Source organism: Populus alba, chromosome 7 (genome assembly GCF_005239225.2).
Source record: "Populus alba chromosome 7, ASM523922v2, whole genome shotgun sequence".
In the NCBI taxonomy this organism is placed as follows: domain Eukaryota; kingdom Viridiplantae; phylum Streptophyta; class Magnoliopsida; order Malpighiales; family Salicaceae; genus Populus; species Populus alba.
In genome coordinates, this window is record NC_133290.1 from 291,813 (window position 1) to 305,227 (window position 13,415).

General features: G+C 41.2%; 3 protein-coding genes across 3 annotated transcripts; 2 read left to right on the plus strand and 1 right to left on the minus strand.

Annotated features, from left to right (window-relative positions):
* Positions 1-6,147: 6,147 nt before the first annotated feature.
* LOC118032135 (LEAF RUST 10 DISEASE-RESISTANCE LOCUS RECEPTOR-LIKE PROTEIN KINASE-like 2.4) lies at positions 6,148-9,197 on the minus strand. The gene is made up of 4 exons (XM_035036744.2): positions 8,335-9,197; positions 7,905-7,934; positions 7,798-7,827; positions 6,148-7,473 (listed from the first exon to the last, which is right to left on the minus strand). Exons 1-4 carry the CDS (start codon positions 9,134-9,136, stop codon positions 6,344-6,346), a joined length of 1,992 nt encoding a protein of 663 aa, XP_034892635.1. The 5' UTR covers positions 9,137-9,197; the 3' UTR covers positions 6,148-6,343.
* Positions 9,198-9,424: 227 nt separating this feature from the next.
* Positions 9,425-12,175, plus strand: LOC118032088 (rust resistance kinase Lr10). Its single transcript, XM_073410321.1, has 3 exons — positions 9,425-10,258; positions 10,528-10,554; positions 10,643-12,175. The coding sequence occupies exons 1-3, from the start codon at positions 9,601-9,603 to the stop codon at positions 11,755-11,757; spliced, it is 1,800 nt and encodes a 599-aa protein (XP_073266422.1). The 5' UTR covers positions 9,425-9,600; the 3' UTR covers positions 11,758-12,175.
* Positions 12,176-12,373: 198 nt separating this feature from the next.
* Positions 12,374-13,097, plus strand: LOC118032134 (uncharacterized). The gene has a single exon (XM_035036743.2). It carries the CDS (start codon positions 12,387-12,389, stop codon positions 13,095-13,097), a length of 711 nt encoding a protein of 236 aa, XP_034892634.1. The 5' UTR covers positions 12,374-12,386.
* Positions 13,098-13,415: the final 318 nt, after the last annotated feature.

The following is a 13,415-nucleotide window of genomic DNA, read 5'->3' on the forward strand; positions in this document are numbered from 1 at the left end:
AAATAAACTGTCGCTCACTTTTTTTTACAAATTATAGTGATGTTAAAGGATGATTTTTTAGAAAGGGTACCTGAATTTACATGCAATGAAAATGAGGCAAGAGAGTGAAACTAAGTGAATTTCGAGTGCCATGACTGAGAAAGAAACTCAAAGTTTGTGAATTTATGTCTCTAATTTCAAAAGGGATGTGTAACTGTGCTTAGCAGAGCGGTTTATGGCGGTTTACCAACGGTTGGGTTCTCCAAATACACGTGACTTTTGATGCCATAAACGGCTTGAACGACAGGTTGTAGTGAAAACGACATGTCTTTAAGCTGGAAGGGCACCGAGTGCATTGGATCCATCCATTTTGTTTGAAGTCTTCTGAAGAACGTCATTGAGCAGGCATTTTGATTTGTTTGAAGTCCACTGCCATCTGCTTCTCTATCTGAATCTTACTACTTTCTCCACAACCACGGAAGGAGAAGCTCTAGAATACCTGTGCTGAAGCGGCTAAGGACTAGAAGACATTCATTGCCGACAAGAAAGAAAGTGTTTCGAAGAAATGTGGGAAGGTATTTGCTGTTGGCTGTTGAATGATGAGGTCTCATGTATTGGCATTTACGGGATAGGGGGGAGTGGGAAAGACAACGTTGGCTATGCACATTGTTAGCATTATGGAGACAACAATTGCCCCACCATGTGCTAGTGGGAATAATCTCCCACTTAGCACATGGTGGAGGACCCTCCTCACTCCCAATTGTGTATTTATGTGCCCCCTTCCTGTGAAGAGTGTGTGTGAGTATTGTGAGAATACTGAGAAGAAGAACAGACGAGTTGCAGTGTGAAACACAGAGAGAAGAGAGAGCTTGAGTGTAGAGTTGAGTTGAGAAGATTCTCCTCCTCTTGTTGTTGTATTGTTTCTTTGTAAGCTTGATTAATACAATCAGTAGCTCCGTGGAGTAGGCAAGTTGCCGAACCACGTAAATTGTGTGTGTTTGAGTTCTGGAAATAACCCAACAACTGGTATCAGAGCTTGTTCTTGACAAAGAGGGTGTTTGATCCAAACTCAAAAATCAAAGTTCTCAAAACGTGTTTTTGAACATACCATCGTGTAGAGGACAACCGGAAGAATCCACTGTTGAAACCCCGGCGAATAACCGACGTCCTGCATGCCCGCACGCGCCCACACGCGCCGACGCTAGCACTGCCCACGCGCACCAACGCGCTGTACGCGCTCCACGCTCCTTCTTCGCCCGGTTTCTGCAAAACGGGTCGGGTCTGACCTGCCACGTCATCAAGTCGCACGGTCAACGACCACGTCACCTGACACGTCATCCATCTGGGTTTTGATCCAGTGCACCGCAGACGGTAATCGTCTGACACATGGCTACATCATCACCGTTGAAGGTTTTTGATCCGGTGCGACGCAGTAACTAATCGGTTGACACGTGGCCTAATATTCACCGTTGATGATTTTTGATCCGGTGCAACGCAGACTCTAATCTGCTGACACGTGGCCTAATATGCACCGTTACTGAGTTTTGATCCGGTGCGACGCAGACTCTAATCTGCTGACACGTGTCTTCATCAGATCCGCTACTGAGTTTTTATCCGGTGCGGCGCAGGCGGTACTCTGGCTGACACGCGGCTGCATCTGAACCGTCCGTTAATGCAAAAGTTTGATTGCTAAAATCTGAGCCATCCGAAGTCCGATTGGGGTGATCTCAATGTCATTTCCATGGTTTTTGGCCGTTCTGGACACATCTGTAAGGTCAGATTTGGGAAATTCGAATCGAAGAATTTGTAAAAATGGCAGATGAAATAAAGGCTGCTAGAATTGAAAAATTTGACGGAACAGATTTTGGATACTGGAAAATGCAAATTGAAGATTATCTATATGGGAAGAAACTTCATCTTCCGTTATTGGGAAGCAAACCAGAAAAGATGGAAGCAGAAGAATGACAACTTCTTGATAGACAAGTTCTGGGCATTATCCGGCTATCGTTATCAAGAAGAGTTGCTCACAATGTTACGAAAGAAAAATCCACTGCAAAATTGATGGAAGCCTTGTCTGGGATGTATGAGAAGCCATCAGCAAATAATAAAATGCACCTGATGAAAAAGTTGTTCAACTTGAAGATGGTCGAAAACACTTCTGTAACACAACACCTTAACAACTTTAATACCATCACAAATCAATTATCATCTGTTGAGATTGAGTTTGATGATGAGATTCGTGCACTCATCTTGCTAGCTTCACTTCCAAGCAGTTAGGAAGGCATGAGGACAGCCGTGAGCAATTCAGCTGGAAAATCCAAACTGAAGTATGATGACATTCGAGACTTGATTTTGGCTGAAGAAGTGCGAAAGAAAGACTCGGGTGAAAGTTCAAGCTCAGGATCAGCTCTCAACATCAACACTCGAGGGAGGAGACACGATAGAGGCTCATCCAGAGGCAGATCAAAATCCAGATACAGAAGTAAAAGCAAGTTTGGATCCAGAAAGCAGGTTGAATGTTGGAATTGTGGCAAACCTGGTCATTTCAGTAGGAATTGCACAAAACCGAAGAAACCTGAAGCTGACTCTGCAAATGCTACCACAGATGAGGTACAAGATGCTTTAATTCTTGCTGTACATAGTCAAATTGATGAGTGGATTCTTGATTCTGGTGCTTCATTCCACTGTACGCCACACAATGAAATGCTGCAAAATTATGTTGGAGGAGATCACGGTGTAGTCTATCTGGCCGATGGAACACCACTGAATATTGTGGGTATAGGAGATGTGCAAATCAAGACAATGAATGGATCTATATGGACCTTGCAGAACGTAAGGCATGTTCCTGAATTAAAGAAGAAGTTGATCTCTGTCGGACAACTTGATGATAGTGGTCATTCAATACTTTTTGCTGGAGGAATGTGAAAAGTATCAAAGGGAGCAATGGTTTTAGCTCGTGGAAAGAAAACCGGCACCCTGTATATGACCACAAGATTTGCAGACATCATTGCCGCAACTGAAGCAGAAAATCAAGCAAAGCTATGGCATTGTAGACTTGGCCATATGAGTCAAAAGGGGATGAAGATACTTCAGTCGAAGGGAAAGCTGCCAAAGTTAAAAAATGTCGATCTAGACATTTGTGAAAGCTGTGTTCTTGGAAAACAGAAGAAGGTCAGTTTCTTGAAGGTTGGCAGGACCTTACAACCAAGAAAGCTAGAACTGGTACACACAGATTTATGGGGACCATCTCCAGTAGCATCTCTTGGAGGTTCTCGATATTATGTGACTTTTATTGATGATTTCAGCAGGAAGGTATGGGTTTACTTTCTGAAAAATAAATCTGATGTGTTTGAAACATTCAAGAAATGGAAGGCTATGGTTGAGACTGAATCAGGTCTAAAGTTGAAATGCTTGAGATCTGATAATGGAGGAGAATACATTGATGGAGGTTTCAAGGAGTATTGTGCTGTCAATGGTATCAGGATGGAAAAGACCATTCCAGGCACACCGCAACAGAATGGCGTTGCTGAACGGATGAACAAGACCATCAATGAACAACCTAGAAGCATGAGGTTGCATTCTGGGTTACCTCAAACATTCTGGGCTGACGCAGTTCATACCGCAGTTTACTTGATCAACCGTGGACCATCAGTTCCTTTAGAATTCAGACTGCCCGAGGAAGTATGGAGAGGAAAAGAGGTACAACTCTCTCATTTGAAGGTCTTTGGGTGTGTTTCCTATGTTCACATAGATTCTTATGCTCGCAACAAGTTAGAAGCCAAATCCAAGAAATGTTTCTTCATTGGCTATGAGAAAGTTATGTATAAAGACAGATCAAGTGAAGAAACCGAGATGGCTGATTCAGATACAAGTCCACAAAGATCTGAATTCATAAGATTAGAAGGGCTTCCCGATGTTACTAAGCAGAACAACAATCAAGAGTCTTTACAAGAAGATTCAAGCACATCTGTGCCCACTTCCACACAAGAAGATGCGGAGCAACTTGAACCAGCTGTTCGCAGGTCTTCGAGGACGATAAAGCCCCCGCAACGGTTCACACTTTTACTGAATTATATTTTGCTGACAGATGGTGGTGAACCGTTATCTTATGAAGAATCCTTACAAGATGGAAACTCAAGCAAGTGGGAGTTAGCCATGAAGGATGAGATGAGTTCGTTGTTGAAGAACAAGACTTGGGAGCTAACATCATTACCTGAAGGAAAGAAGGCCTTGCAAAATAAGTGGGTTTACAGAGTGAAGACTGAGCATGACGGAAGTAAACAGTTCAAGGCAAGACTTGTTGTTAAAGGGTTTCAACAAAAGAAAGGCATTGACTACTCTGAGATTTTTTCTCCAGTTGTGAAGCTCACAACAATCAGAGTTGTTCTGGGGATAGTAGCTGCAGAAAATTTACATCTGGAACAGTTAGATGTAAAAACAGCATTCCTTCATGGTGACTTGGAGGAAGATATTTACATGCAACAGCCAGAGGGGTTTGCGATGCAAGGAAAGGAGAATCAAGTCTGCAAGCTACAGAAAAGCCTATACGGTTTGAAGCAAGCTCCAAGACAGTGGTACAAGAAGTTTGACAACTTCATGTGCAGTTCCGGGTATACAAGATGCCAAGCTGATCATTGTTGCTATGTCAAACATTTTGACAACTCCTACATCATTCTACTGTTATATGTGGATGATATGTTGATTGCAGGATCCAACATTGAGGAGATTGATAAGCTGAAACAGCAGTTGTCGAAACAGTTTGAAATGAAGGATCTGGGAGCTGCTAAACAAATACTTGGCATGAGAATCATCAGAGATAAAGACAAAGGCATACTAAAGCTCTCACAAACAGAGTATGTCAAGAAGGTTCTCAACAGGTTTAGTATGGATAATGCTAAACCAGTAAGTACACCATTGGGGAATCATTTCAAGCTCAGCAAAGATCAGTCACCAAAAACTGAGCTAGAAAGTGGATACATGGATAAGATTCCATACGCCTCAGCTATCGGCTCTTTGATGTATGCTATGGTCTGTACCAGACCAGACATTGCCCATGCAATGGGAGTTGTAAGCCGATATATGAGCAATCCTGGAAAGCAGCATTGGGAGGCGGTGAAATGGATCATGAGGTACTTAAAAGGTTCATCGAAAACTTGTCTCAGTTTCACAGCTGGTGGTTTGAAACTTGAAGGTTTTGTAGATGCTGATCTAACAGGAGATGTTGATAGCAGAAAGAGCACTACAGGATATGTTTATACTCTAGGAGGTACTGTTGTTTCCTAGAGTTCTACCTTGCAAAAGATCGTTGCTCTTTCAACAACAGAAGCTGAATATGTTGCAGTCTCAGAATCTGCAAAAGAGATAGTATGGTTGCAGAGTTTCTTGAAAGAATTGGGCAAGTTGAATGGAAAAGGTACTTTGTATAGCGACAGTCAGAGCGCAATCTTCCTTGCCAAGAATCCAGCATTTCACTTCAGGACGAAGCATATTCAGATCAAATATCACTTCATCCGACAACTGCTGGATGACGAGCAACTAATGCTAGAAAAGGTCTGTGGAAGCAAGAATCCAGCTGACATGTTAACCAAAGGAGTTACACTTGATAAACTGAAGTTGTGTAAAACTTCAGTTGGCCTTCAAGGATAAAAAAGGATTTCATTGTTTGTCTCCAAGTGGGAGATTGTTAGCATTATGGAGACAACAATTGCCCCACCATGTGCTAGTGGGAATAATCTCCCACTTAGCACATGGTGGAGGACCCTCCTCACTCCCAATTGTGTATTTATGTGCCCCCTCCCTGTGAAGAGTGTGTGTGAGTATTGTGAGAATACTGAGAAGAAGAACAGACGAGTTGCAGTGTGAAACACAGAGAGAAGAGAGAGCTTGAGTGTAGAGTTGAGTTGAGAAGATTCTCCTCCTCTTGTTGTTGTATTGTTTCTTTGTAAGCTTGATTAATACAATCAGTAGCTCCGTGGAGTAGGCAAGTTGCCGAACCACGTAAATTGTGTGTGTTTGAGTTCTGGAAATAACCCAACACACATGTCCATAATCAAATTCTTGAGAGAACAGACATTTTATATAAAACTTGGATTGAAGCATACCTTTTTTGAAATCATAGTAAAACGAATCAAGAAGAATATCCATCAGATGCAGATTTGATGTAAAAATTTCATCTGATAAGAACACGGATAAGTTCATACCAAACAAGCCAACTAGGACTCTCTTAGCTAGTTACACAACCAGGAAATAAGGTGGATGGTTACAGTTTATCATAATGGTAAAAACTATCAAAGAACTAATATCATTCATGGGACAAGCCTTCCCCTGCATATGAGCAGAGTATTTCATAGCAGATCACTTAATTCTATGCATTTTCAATCAAGCTGACTGATTCTGTAGAATAATCAGACATGGAAGATGACTCTCCACCAGTGTTCATTGGCTTCTCATCTAGATTTAGAACTGGTCTCGGAGGCAGTTGCAGGTTTTCCATGTCTCCTTCAAGCATCTCCACAACTTCGTTCATTGCGGGCCGATTCAGAGGATTCATTTGTACACACCACAAACCTACAATAATCATCTTCTTGGCTATCTTTTTTTCTTCTTCCGTGCCACCATCTCCAATCTCTATAGCCTTCTCATTAGAGACTTCGTCATGAACCCAATCTGGCCAGTAAATGTTGCTGCTCCTTTCAGCCAACGGATTCAATTTTTTTCTTCTGCCTGCCATTTCCAATAGCAACATTCCAAAGCTATAAACATCAGCTTTGTATGAGACGCGCCCGATGTTCTGGTAGAATAGTTCTGGCGCCATGTAACCTATCGTCCCCCCCGGTGCAGTGAGAGATTTAAGACTCTCATTTGCTGGGCACAACCTAGCAAGCCCAAAGTCAGAAACTTTCGGAGCGAAGTTTTCATCGAGTAGAATGTTGTGAGGCTTGATGTCAAAATGTAGGATCCGCATCTCACAACCTTGATGTAGATATTGGATGCCATGAGCCACTCCAAGGGAAATCTCATGCAGTTTTTCCCAGCTTAAAGAGACAGATCTTTCTTGAGAAAAAATGAAATTATTGAGAGATCCATTGGGCATGAAATCATATACAAGAGCGCGCTTTGATCCCTCAGCACAAAAACCAACTAGTTGCACTATATTGGTGTGGCGAATCCTTCCAATGGTAGCGACTTCATTGATGAAATCTTGTCCATTAGCCTTGGATTTGCCCAGCAATTTTATCGCTGCAGAATGCCCACTGCGAAGCTTTCCCTTGTACACGCAACCAAAACCTCCTTCGCCCAACTCTTCCTTGAAACCTCCGGTCATCTTCTTAATCTCAGAATAAGAATACCTTACGACTGGCATAAGATTGTTATGAGTCTGTAGGAACTCCTCAACTGTGTCATATGCTGATAGATGTCTTCGTCGCCATTTATAGATCAAGAATGCAATCACAAACGGACTCCCAAAGATAAATTTTGGCCCCTGAAGTAGTGCTGTGTGTGAAATTTGAGGGGGGAAATCAAGACAGAAATCATGATTATTTCTTATTAATTATCAGATAAAGACATAACATGGGTTAGGTTTGGTGTTAGAATTTTTTCGCCTAGTTGAAAAATCATCTAAAATCTAGACCATCATGATTTGTAGAAAAGCATACTCTTAACCAAAAGGTATGTCACCGACGTTAGGCAACCCCCCAACCCCAAGAACTTGGCATAAGAAGACATTTAGGAATTATCATTTTGTATCTGCTAATAAAATATGATCCAATATCATAGCTTGAAAAAATATAAATAATCAATAAGGGAAGTTCTTACCAATGAACATGGATGCAACCAGTAGCACGACTGCAGAGAAGGTAAACAAATTTAGAGATATTAGAGTAAGAATTAAGCATGAAGAAGTGGGGAGATAGAATCCTCACCTGCGGTTATCCTGAACCAAGAATTTCCGTCTGTACCAAGAGATCATATAACGGAGGTTATTACAAGATGAAAGAACTTGGGAAGAAACAAATGAATGACTTAGCAAAATTATCCTGGTTTTACCTTTTGAATTCAAATCTTGAGGTTAATATCGAGAAGATGTTATTAAATTTTTCTGAATGTATTAAAGAAGCGAAACTTAGTTTTGTTTGACTAAGTTTTCTGGAAATTGGTATAAAAATATCATTTATCGTCGAATAAAAGAAAACCACGAATTATTATGACAAAAATATCATCTGCAGCCTATGATAGCTTGATTGAACTGACCGTACGATACTCAACACTACAACATGCTTCAGAAATGGGGAAATCATGCAAAGAGAAGTTGAAGATAGAAAAACGAGCAGTTTGTTACTCAATTTCGCCCACCTGCGCAGCGTGTCTGGTTCGAATCATAGATGTAGCAAATACCTGCACACCTTCCACACCTGCTATTGTGCCATGAAAGCTCAAACCCATATGCGAGCTGACTCTGAATTTCCTTATAGGACATGCTCATGTAATCCTTGGCTGGCAACAACGTCATCCTCTCTAAGCTGCACATTTCCATCAGATCCGAAGCCTTCATCCCACCAATATTCACATAAGAACGCATCAAGAGTGAAACATTGGAAGATTTTTCTCCATTAAGGCAAGTACCAGTGTCTACGTACAGAGAAGAATTCACTGGATTTGCACAGTTTATGAAAATCATCTTCTGCGATAACTGGAGAGGCTTGTATTTGGGAAACCACTCCCACCCTGTCCTTTTGTATTGAAACCATGTGTATGGATAATCATCAACTGCGATATAATCGAAGACTGTAAATGCTAAAGTAAAAATATTATATGCCCTTATGGAATTACCTAGGCTATCAAATGCTAAAGAAAAATCAGGAAGCGAAGAGCAATAATTTAATTTAACACCAGCATCAACCACTCGGATTGTCAAGTTGTTGTAGTTGATTGCCTGCACGTAGTATTTTCGTGAGTCTAAATACAAAACTGTGGAGTCATTTTTCTCGCAATGGAGGGTATAGAGAGGGTTTCCACAGTTTAATGGATCACTACAGTTTAGGCTAAAGGGGTAGCTAATGGTATGATTTCCACATGAAGAAGGGGCACAGGGATTGGTATCCACATGTAGTAGCAGTAGGAAGGCAAGGTAGCAAGCAAAGAGGAACCTAGACATGGATGGAGAAGGAGTATCTAGTGCATAAATAATTCTTCTAGTCTTGAGAACACAGCAGATAAAGTCAGTGAAATATAGAAGCAGAAAAATAAAGGAGACTTCTAATATCAGCATATTAAAATTACAGCCAACTACCAAGTCATCCTTCGAAATGTTCAAAGGTCACAATAATAAAGAAAAGATTAATGGTTGATTGTAAAATTGAACAAGAACAAAAAATCCACCAACGCTCAAGCTCAAAACCACAAGCGTGTCAAAACCACAAGCGTCTCAAAACCACAAGCGTCTCAAAACCAAGTCCAATTAATTAAGCTTCTACACTCTACAACAAGAGAACTTTCAGGTGACCAGACTGTCATAAAACGAAGGTATCAGATTTACCCTTGCTGCTCCCATCTGAGTTTACTACTGTTTCAGCAATATATAAGTGTTATTAGGCCAATCTTGTATCACCATAGGAGGCAATGATGAGAGGTTCATCAAAAAAGGCTATATGCCTGTTCTGTTTCATGTTCATTGCAGAACTTGGAGTAGGTCTAAACTGCACAGGATCTTGTGGGAACCAGGGCCTCGACATCCGATTTCCATTCTGGATAAAGGATAGGCACCCAGAACAGTGTGGCTATCCTGGTTTTAATCTGTCTTGTAATGAGAGGGGCGATATAGTGCTCGAGCTGCCAGCTGCAGTGGACCTCTACATAGATAAGATTGACTACGAAAATCAAGTTATTTATGCAAGTGATCCCAAAGGTTGCCTTCTAAGCCAGCACTCAAACTTCAATTCCTCTGTGTTTCACTTACAGTTTAAGATGTCTAAGGTCGATTTTTCCATCTTCAATTGTTCTTTAAACAATGCAAGATCCCCGAACTGGATGGTCCCTTGTTTAAGTACTCTCCACTATGACGTTCTTGCCATTGATTCAGAACAATCTATTGATGACAACGAGTTATTACTATCTTGTACCAAGATGTACGACCTACCTGTTCCACAAGATATTCGTCTGTCGTGGTCCTATCCCAATTGTGGAACTTGTGAAGCAACAGGAAAACTATGTGGATTGAGGGAAAATAGCAGCACTGAGCTTGAAACTGAATGCTATGGCTTGCCCAGACCAGAAAAAGGTATCTTTAGCTTTAAGTCTTCTTTTCATTGTTCTGTGTTCATGGCATCTTGATTTTCTATGATTCCTTGCTTCACTAAGTCTACATCTCTACTTTGATTAATGTATTGCAAGTGTCCTTGAACACCTAAGTCCTATCTACTAGTGAGTTGACTGACATGTGGTTTCCCTGTGCATTTAGCGTTCTAGATTCTACAAATAGAGGATATTATCATGACTTTAGAAACTTTCAGAAACTTAGAACTTAACAGGGGTTCTTATCTTCTACAGGTGCACGGAAAAAGCGACTGACTGTAGGTTAGTTGTTCTCAAATTTACTCCAACTCTTAGCTTCCAAAAAAAGAAGATCAGTTACTTGACTCAAAAGGCTTGTTTATATATGCAGGTGTAACCACAGGATCCATTCTTTTCGGGGTTTTGGTCATTGCAGTCTACCAAATCTATAGCTTCAGAAAATCAGAAGAGGAATATCAGGCCAAGGTTGAAAGGTTTTTGGATGATTACAGAGCTATGAACCCCACAAGATACTCCCATGCTGATCTCAAAAAGATGACAAATCAATTCAGGGATGAATTGGGGCAAGGAGCTTATGGAACTGTGTTCAAAGGAAAGCTAACCAGTGATATTCCGGTGGCTGTTAAGGTTCTAAACAATTCAACAGAAAAAGGAGAGGAATTCGTCAACGAGATGGAAACAATGGCTAGGATTCACCATGTCAATGTAGTCCGCTTGATTGGCTTCTGTGCTGATGGATTTAGACGAGCTCTGGTTTACGAGTACTTGCCGAACAATTCGCTGCAGAAGTTCATATCTTCAGCAAACGCAAGGAATGTTTTCCTTGGCTGGGAAAGACTGCATCATATTGCCCTCGGAGTAGCCAAAGGGATTGAATATCTTCACCAGGGCTGTGACCAAACAATCCTCCACTTTGATATCAAACCGCATAATATCCTGCTGGACAATGACTTCAATCCCAAGATTGCAGATTTCGGTCTGGCTAAGTTGTGTTCCAAGTATAAAAGTGTTGTTTCCATGACAAGAGTTAGGGGAACCGTCGGCTACATAGCACCTGAAGTGTTCTCAAGAAACTTTGGGAATGTCTCCTACAAGGCAGACGTGTACAGTTTTGGAATGTTGGTGTTAGAAATGGTTGGTGGAAGGAAAAATGTTGATGATACAGCAGAAAATGGTGATCAAGTATACTTCCCAGAATGGATTTATAATCTTTTAGAAGAAGGAGAAGACCTGCGGTTCCAAATCGAGGAAGAAGGGGACGCTAAAATTGCGAAGAAGCTAGCCATTGTGGGACTGTGGTGCATCCAATGGAACCCAGTGGACCGTCCTTCCATGAAAATTGTTGTCCAGATGCTGGAAGGTGAAGGAGACAACTTGACAAAACCTCCCAATCCTCTTAGCTCCACAGCTCCAACGAGAAAGACGGCAAGTATAGCAGGGCGACGTCTGCATCAAGAATTGGCAGCCATCTCAGAAACAGAGTAATCATGTATTTTGGGGTCGTCATTGCATTCAAGGATGTGATCTGTGAGCTGCTTGCAGTGGATTCCGAGTAATTCGTGGCTTTTAAAGGGCTCTTAAGCTCTTATAGAACAACATTAGTATTTTGAGATAGTCTCTCAAATTCTACACTTTGTAAACATTGGTCTATGATTGCAAAGTCTGAGGATTGAGCTTGCTCAAACCTTTGACCACAAAAAGAAAAAAAAAAAATCACCAATAATTAAGGAGTGGATACAGTGAAAGTTGTTAGTAATTTTATTTAATTTTGGGGGCATTTATTATGTGTATCTGTTCGTTAATCACTAGTTGTCAATAAGTTGTCGTGTGAGATATATTTGGAATATTAGGGACTCAATTGTTAAACTTTTACATTTTGTGACAAAATAAGCATTTAGTAATACTTCAGGGGTTAATTTGAGGTTTCCCTAGAATTAATCAGCACCTGGCTTTTCAGGGGACTTGAATAACTTGTCGTCTTCCTCAATGCAAACCGTCGTCCATATTCTAAACTACATGTCGTCGGAGATTGCGAATTCTCTTTTCAGACATTCTGTGACTAATCAGTCAGTGAAAAACAACAAACAAAGTCCCACTCTCTCTCTAGCAAAGCCATGACTGCAGCCAGCAAAAACCACCACCCCTCCTCCTCTAAACCACCCAAGAACCACCACTCGACCCCTAAAGCAACCACCTCACAAACTAACACCACTCAAAACTCTAACCTCACTACTAACCCTAACCCCGCAGCTAATCCATCACCATTATCTCCCTCCCTCAAAGACCAGGTGTTGTCACGCGCCACCCACATTACGCGCCAAGAACTACTCAAAAGAAGATCCCACAAGCTGAAACAGCTCTCAAAATGCTTCAAAGATTATTACTGGGCATTAATGGAAGAACTCAAAGTTCTGTACAGAGAGTACTATTGGAAGTATGGTGTTAGCCCATTCAAAGAAGACCACCAAAACACCCTTCAAAAAGTAGAGCAGCAGAAGCAGGGTGGTGGGTTTGGTGTTTTAGAGAGAGAGAGAATGGGGAGGGGGAGGCTAATCTTGAAGTTATTGGTGAAAATAATAATAATGTTGCACTACATTGGTGTGGTGAATCCTTCCAATGGTAGCGACTTCATTGATGAAATCTTGTCCATTAGCCTTGGATTTGCCCAGCAGTTTTATCGCTGCAGAACGTCCACTGCAAAGCTTTCCTTTATACACGCACCCAAAACCTCCTTTGCCCAACTCTTCCTTGAAACCTCCGGTCATCTTCTTAATCTCGGAATAAGAATACCTCACGACTGGCATAAGCTTGTTATGAGTCTGTAGGAACTCCTTAACTGTGTCATATGCTGATAGATGTCTTCGTCGCCATTTATAGATCAAGAATGCAAACACAAATGGAATCCATAGCCAATTAAATCCAGTTGGCCAAGAGATCAATTACAAAGATCAGATTTGTGATATGAGAAAATATTTAAATGAGGTTGAAAATAGAAAGCGAACTGTTAGTTAATGAAAATTGCCCACCTGTGCATTGTTCACGGTTCGAATCATCGATTTAGGATATTGTTTCCACAGTTTAATGGATCACTGTTTAGGCTAAAAGGGTAGCTAATAGTATGATTTCCACATGAAGGGGCACAG

Excerpts from the sequence above, each read along its gene's own strand:
- LOC118032134 (XM_035036743.2), top strand. The coding sequence starts at position 12,387 with ATGACTGCAGCCAGCAAAAACCACCACCCCTCCTCCTCTAAACCACCC.
- LOC118032135 (XM_035036744.2), bottom strand. The coding sequence starts at position 9,136 with ATGTCTAGGTTCCTCTTTGCTTGCTACCTTGCCTTCCTACTGCTACTA. Across the intron at positions 7,828-7,904 it reads TTGGTTCAGGATAACCGCAG|TCGTGCTACTGGTTGCATCC; the intron begins GTGAGGATTCTA and ends CCTTCTCTGCAG. Across the intron at positions 7,474-7,797 it reads GGTTGCATCCATGTTCATTG|CACTACTTCAGGGGCCAAAA; the intron begins GTAAGAACTTCC and ends TTTCACACACAG.
- LOC118032088 (XM_073410321.1), top strand. The coding sequence starts at position 9,601 with ATGATGAGAGGTTCATCAAAAAAGGCTATATGCCTGTTCTGTTTCATG. Across the intron at positions 10,259-10,527 it reads CTTGCCCAGACCAGAAAAAG|GTGCACGGAAAAAGCGACTG; the intron begins GTATCTTTAGCT and ends TATCTTCTACAG. Across the intron at positions 10,555-10,642 it reads GAAAAAGCGACTGACTGTAG|GTGTAACCACAGGATCCATT; the intron begins GTTAGTTGTTCT and ends TTATATATGCAG.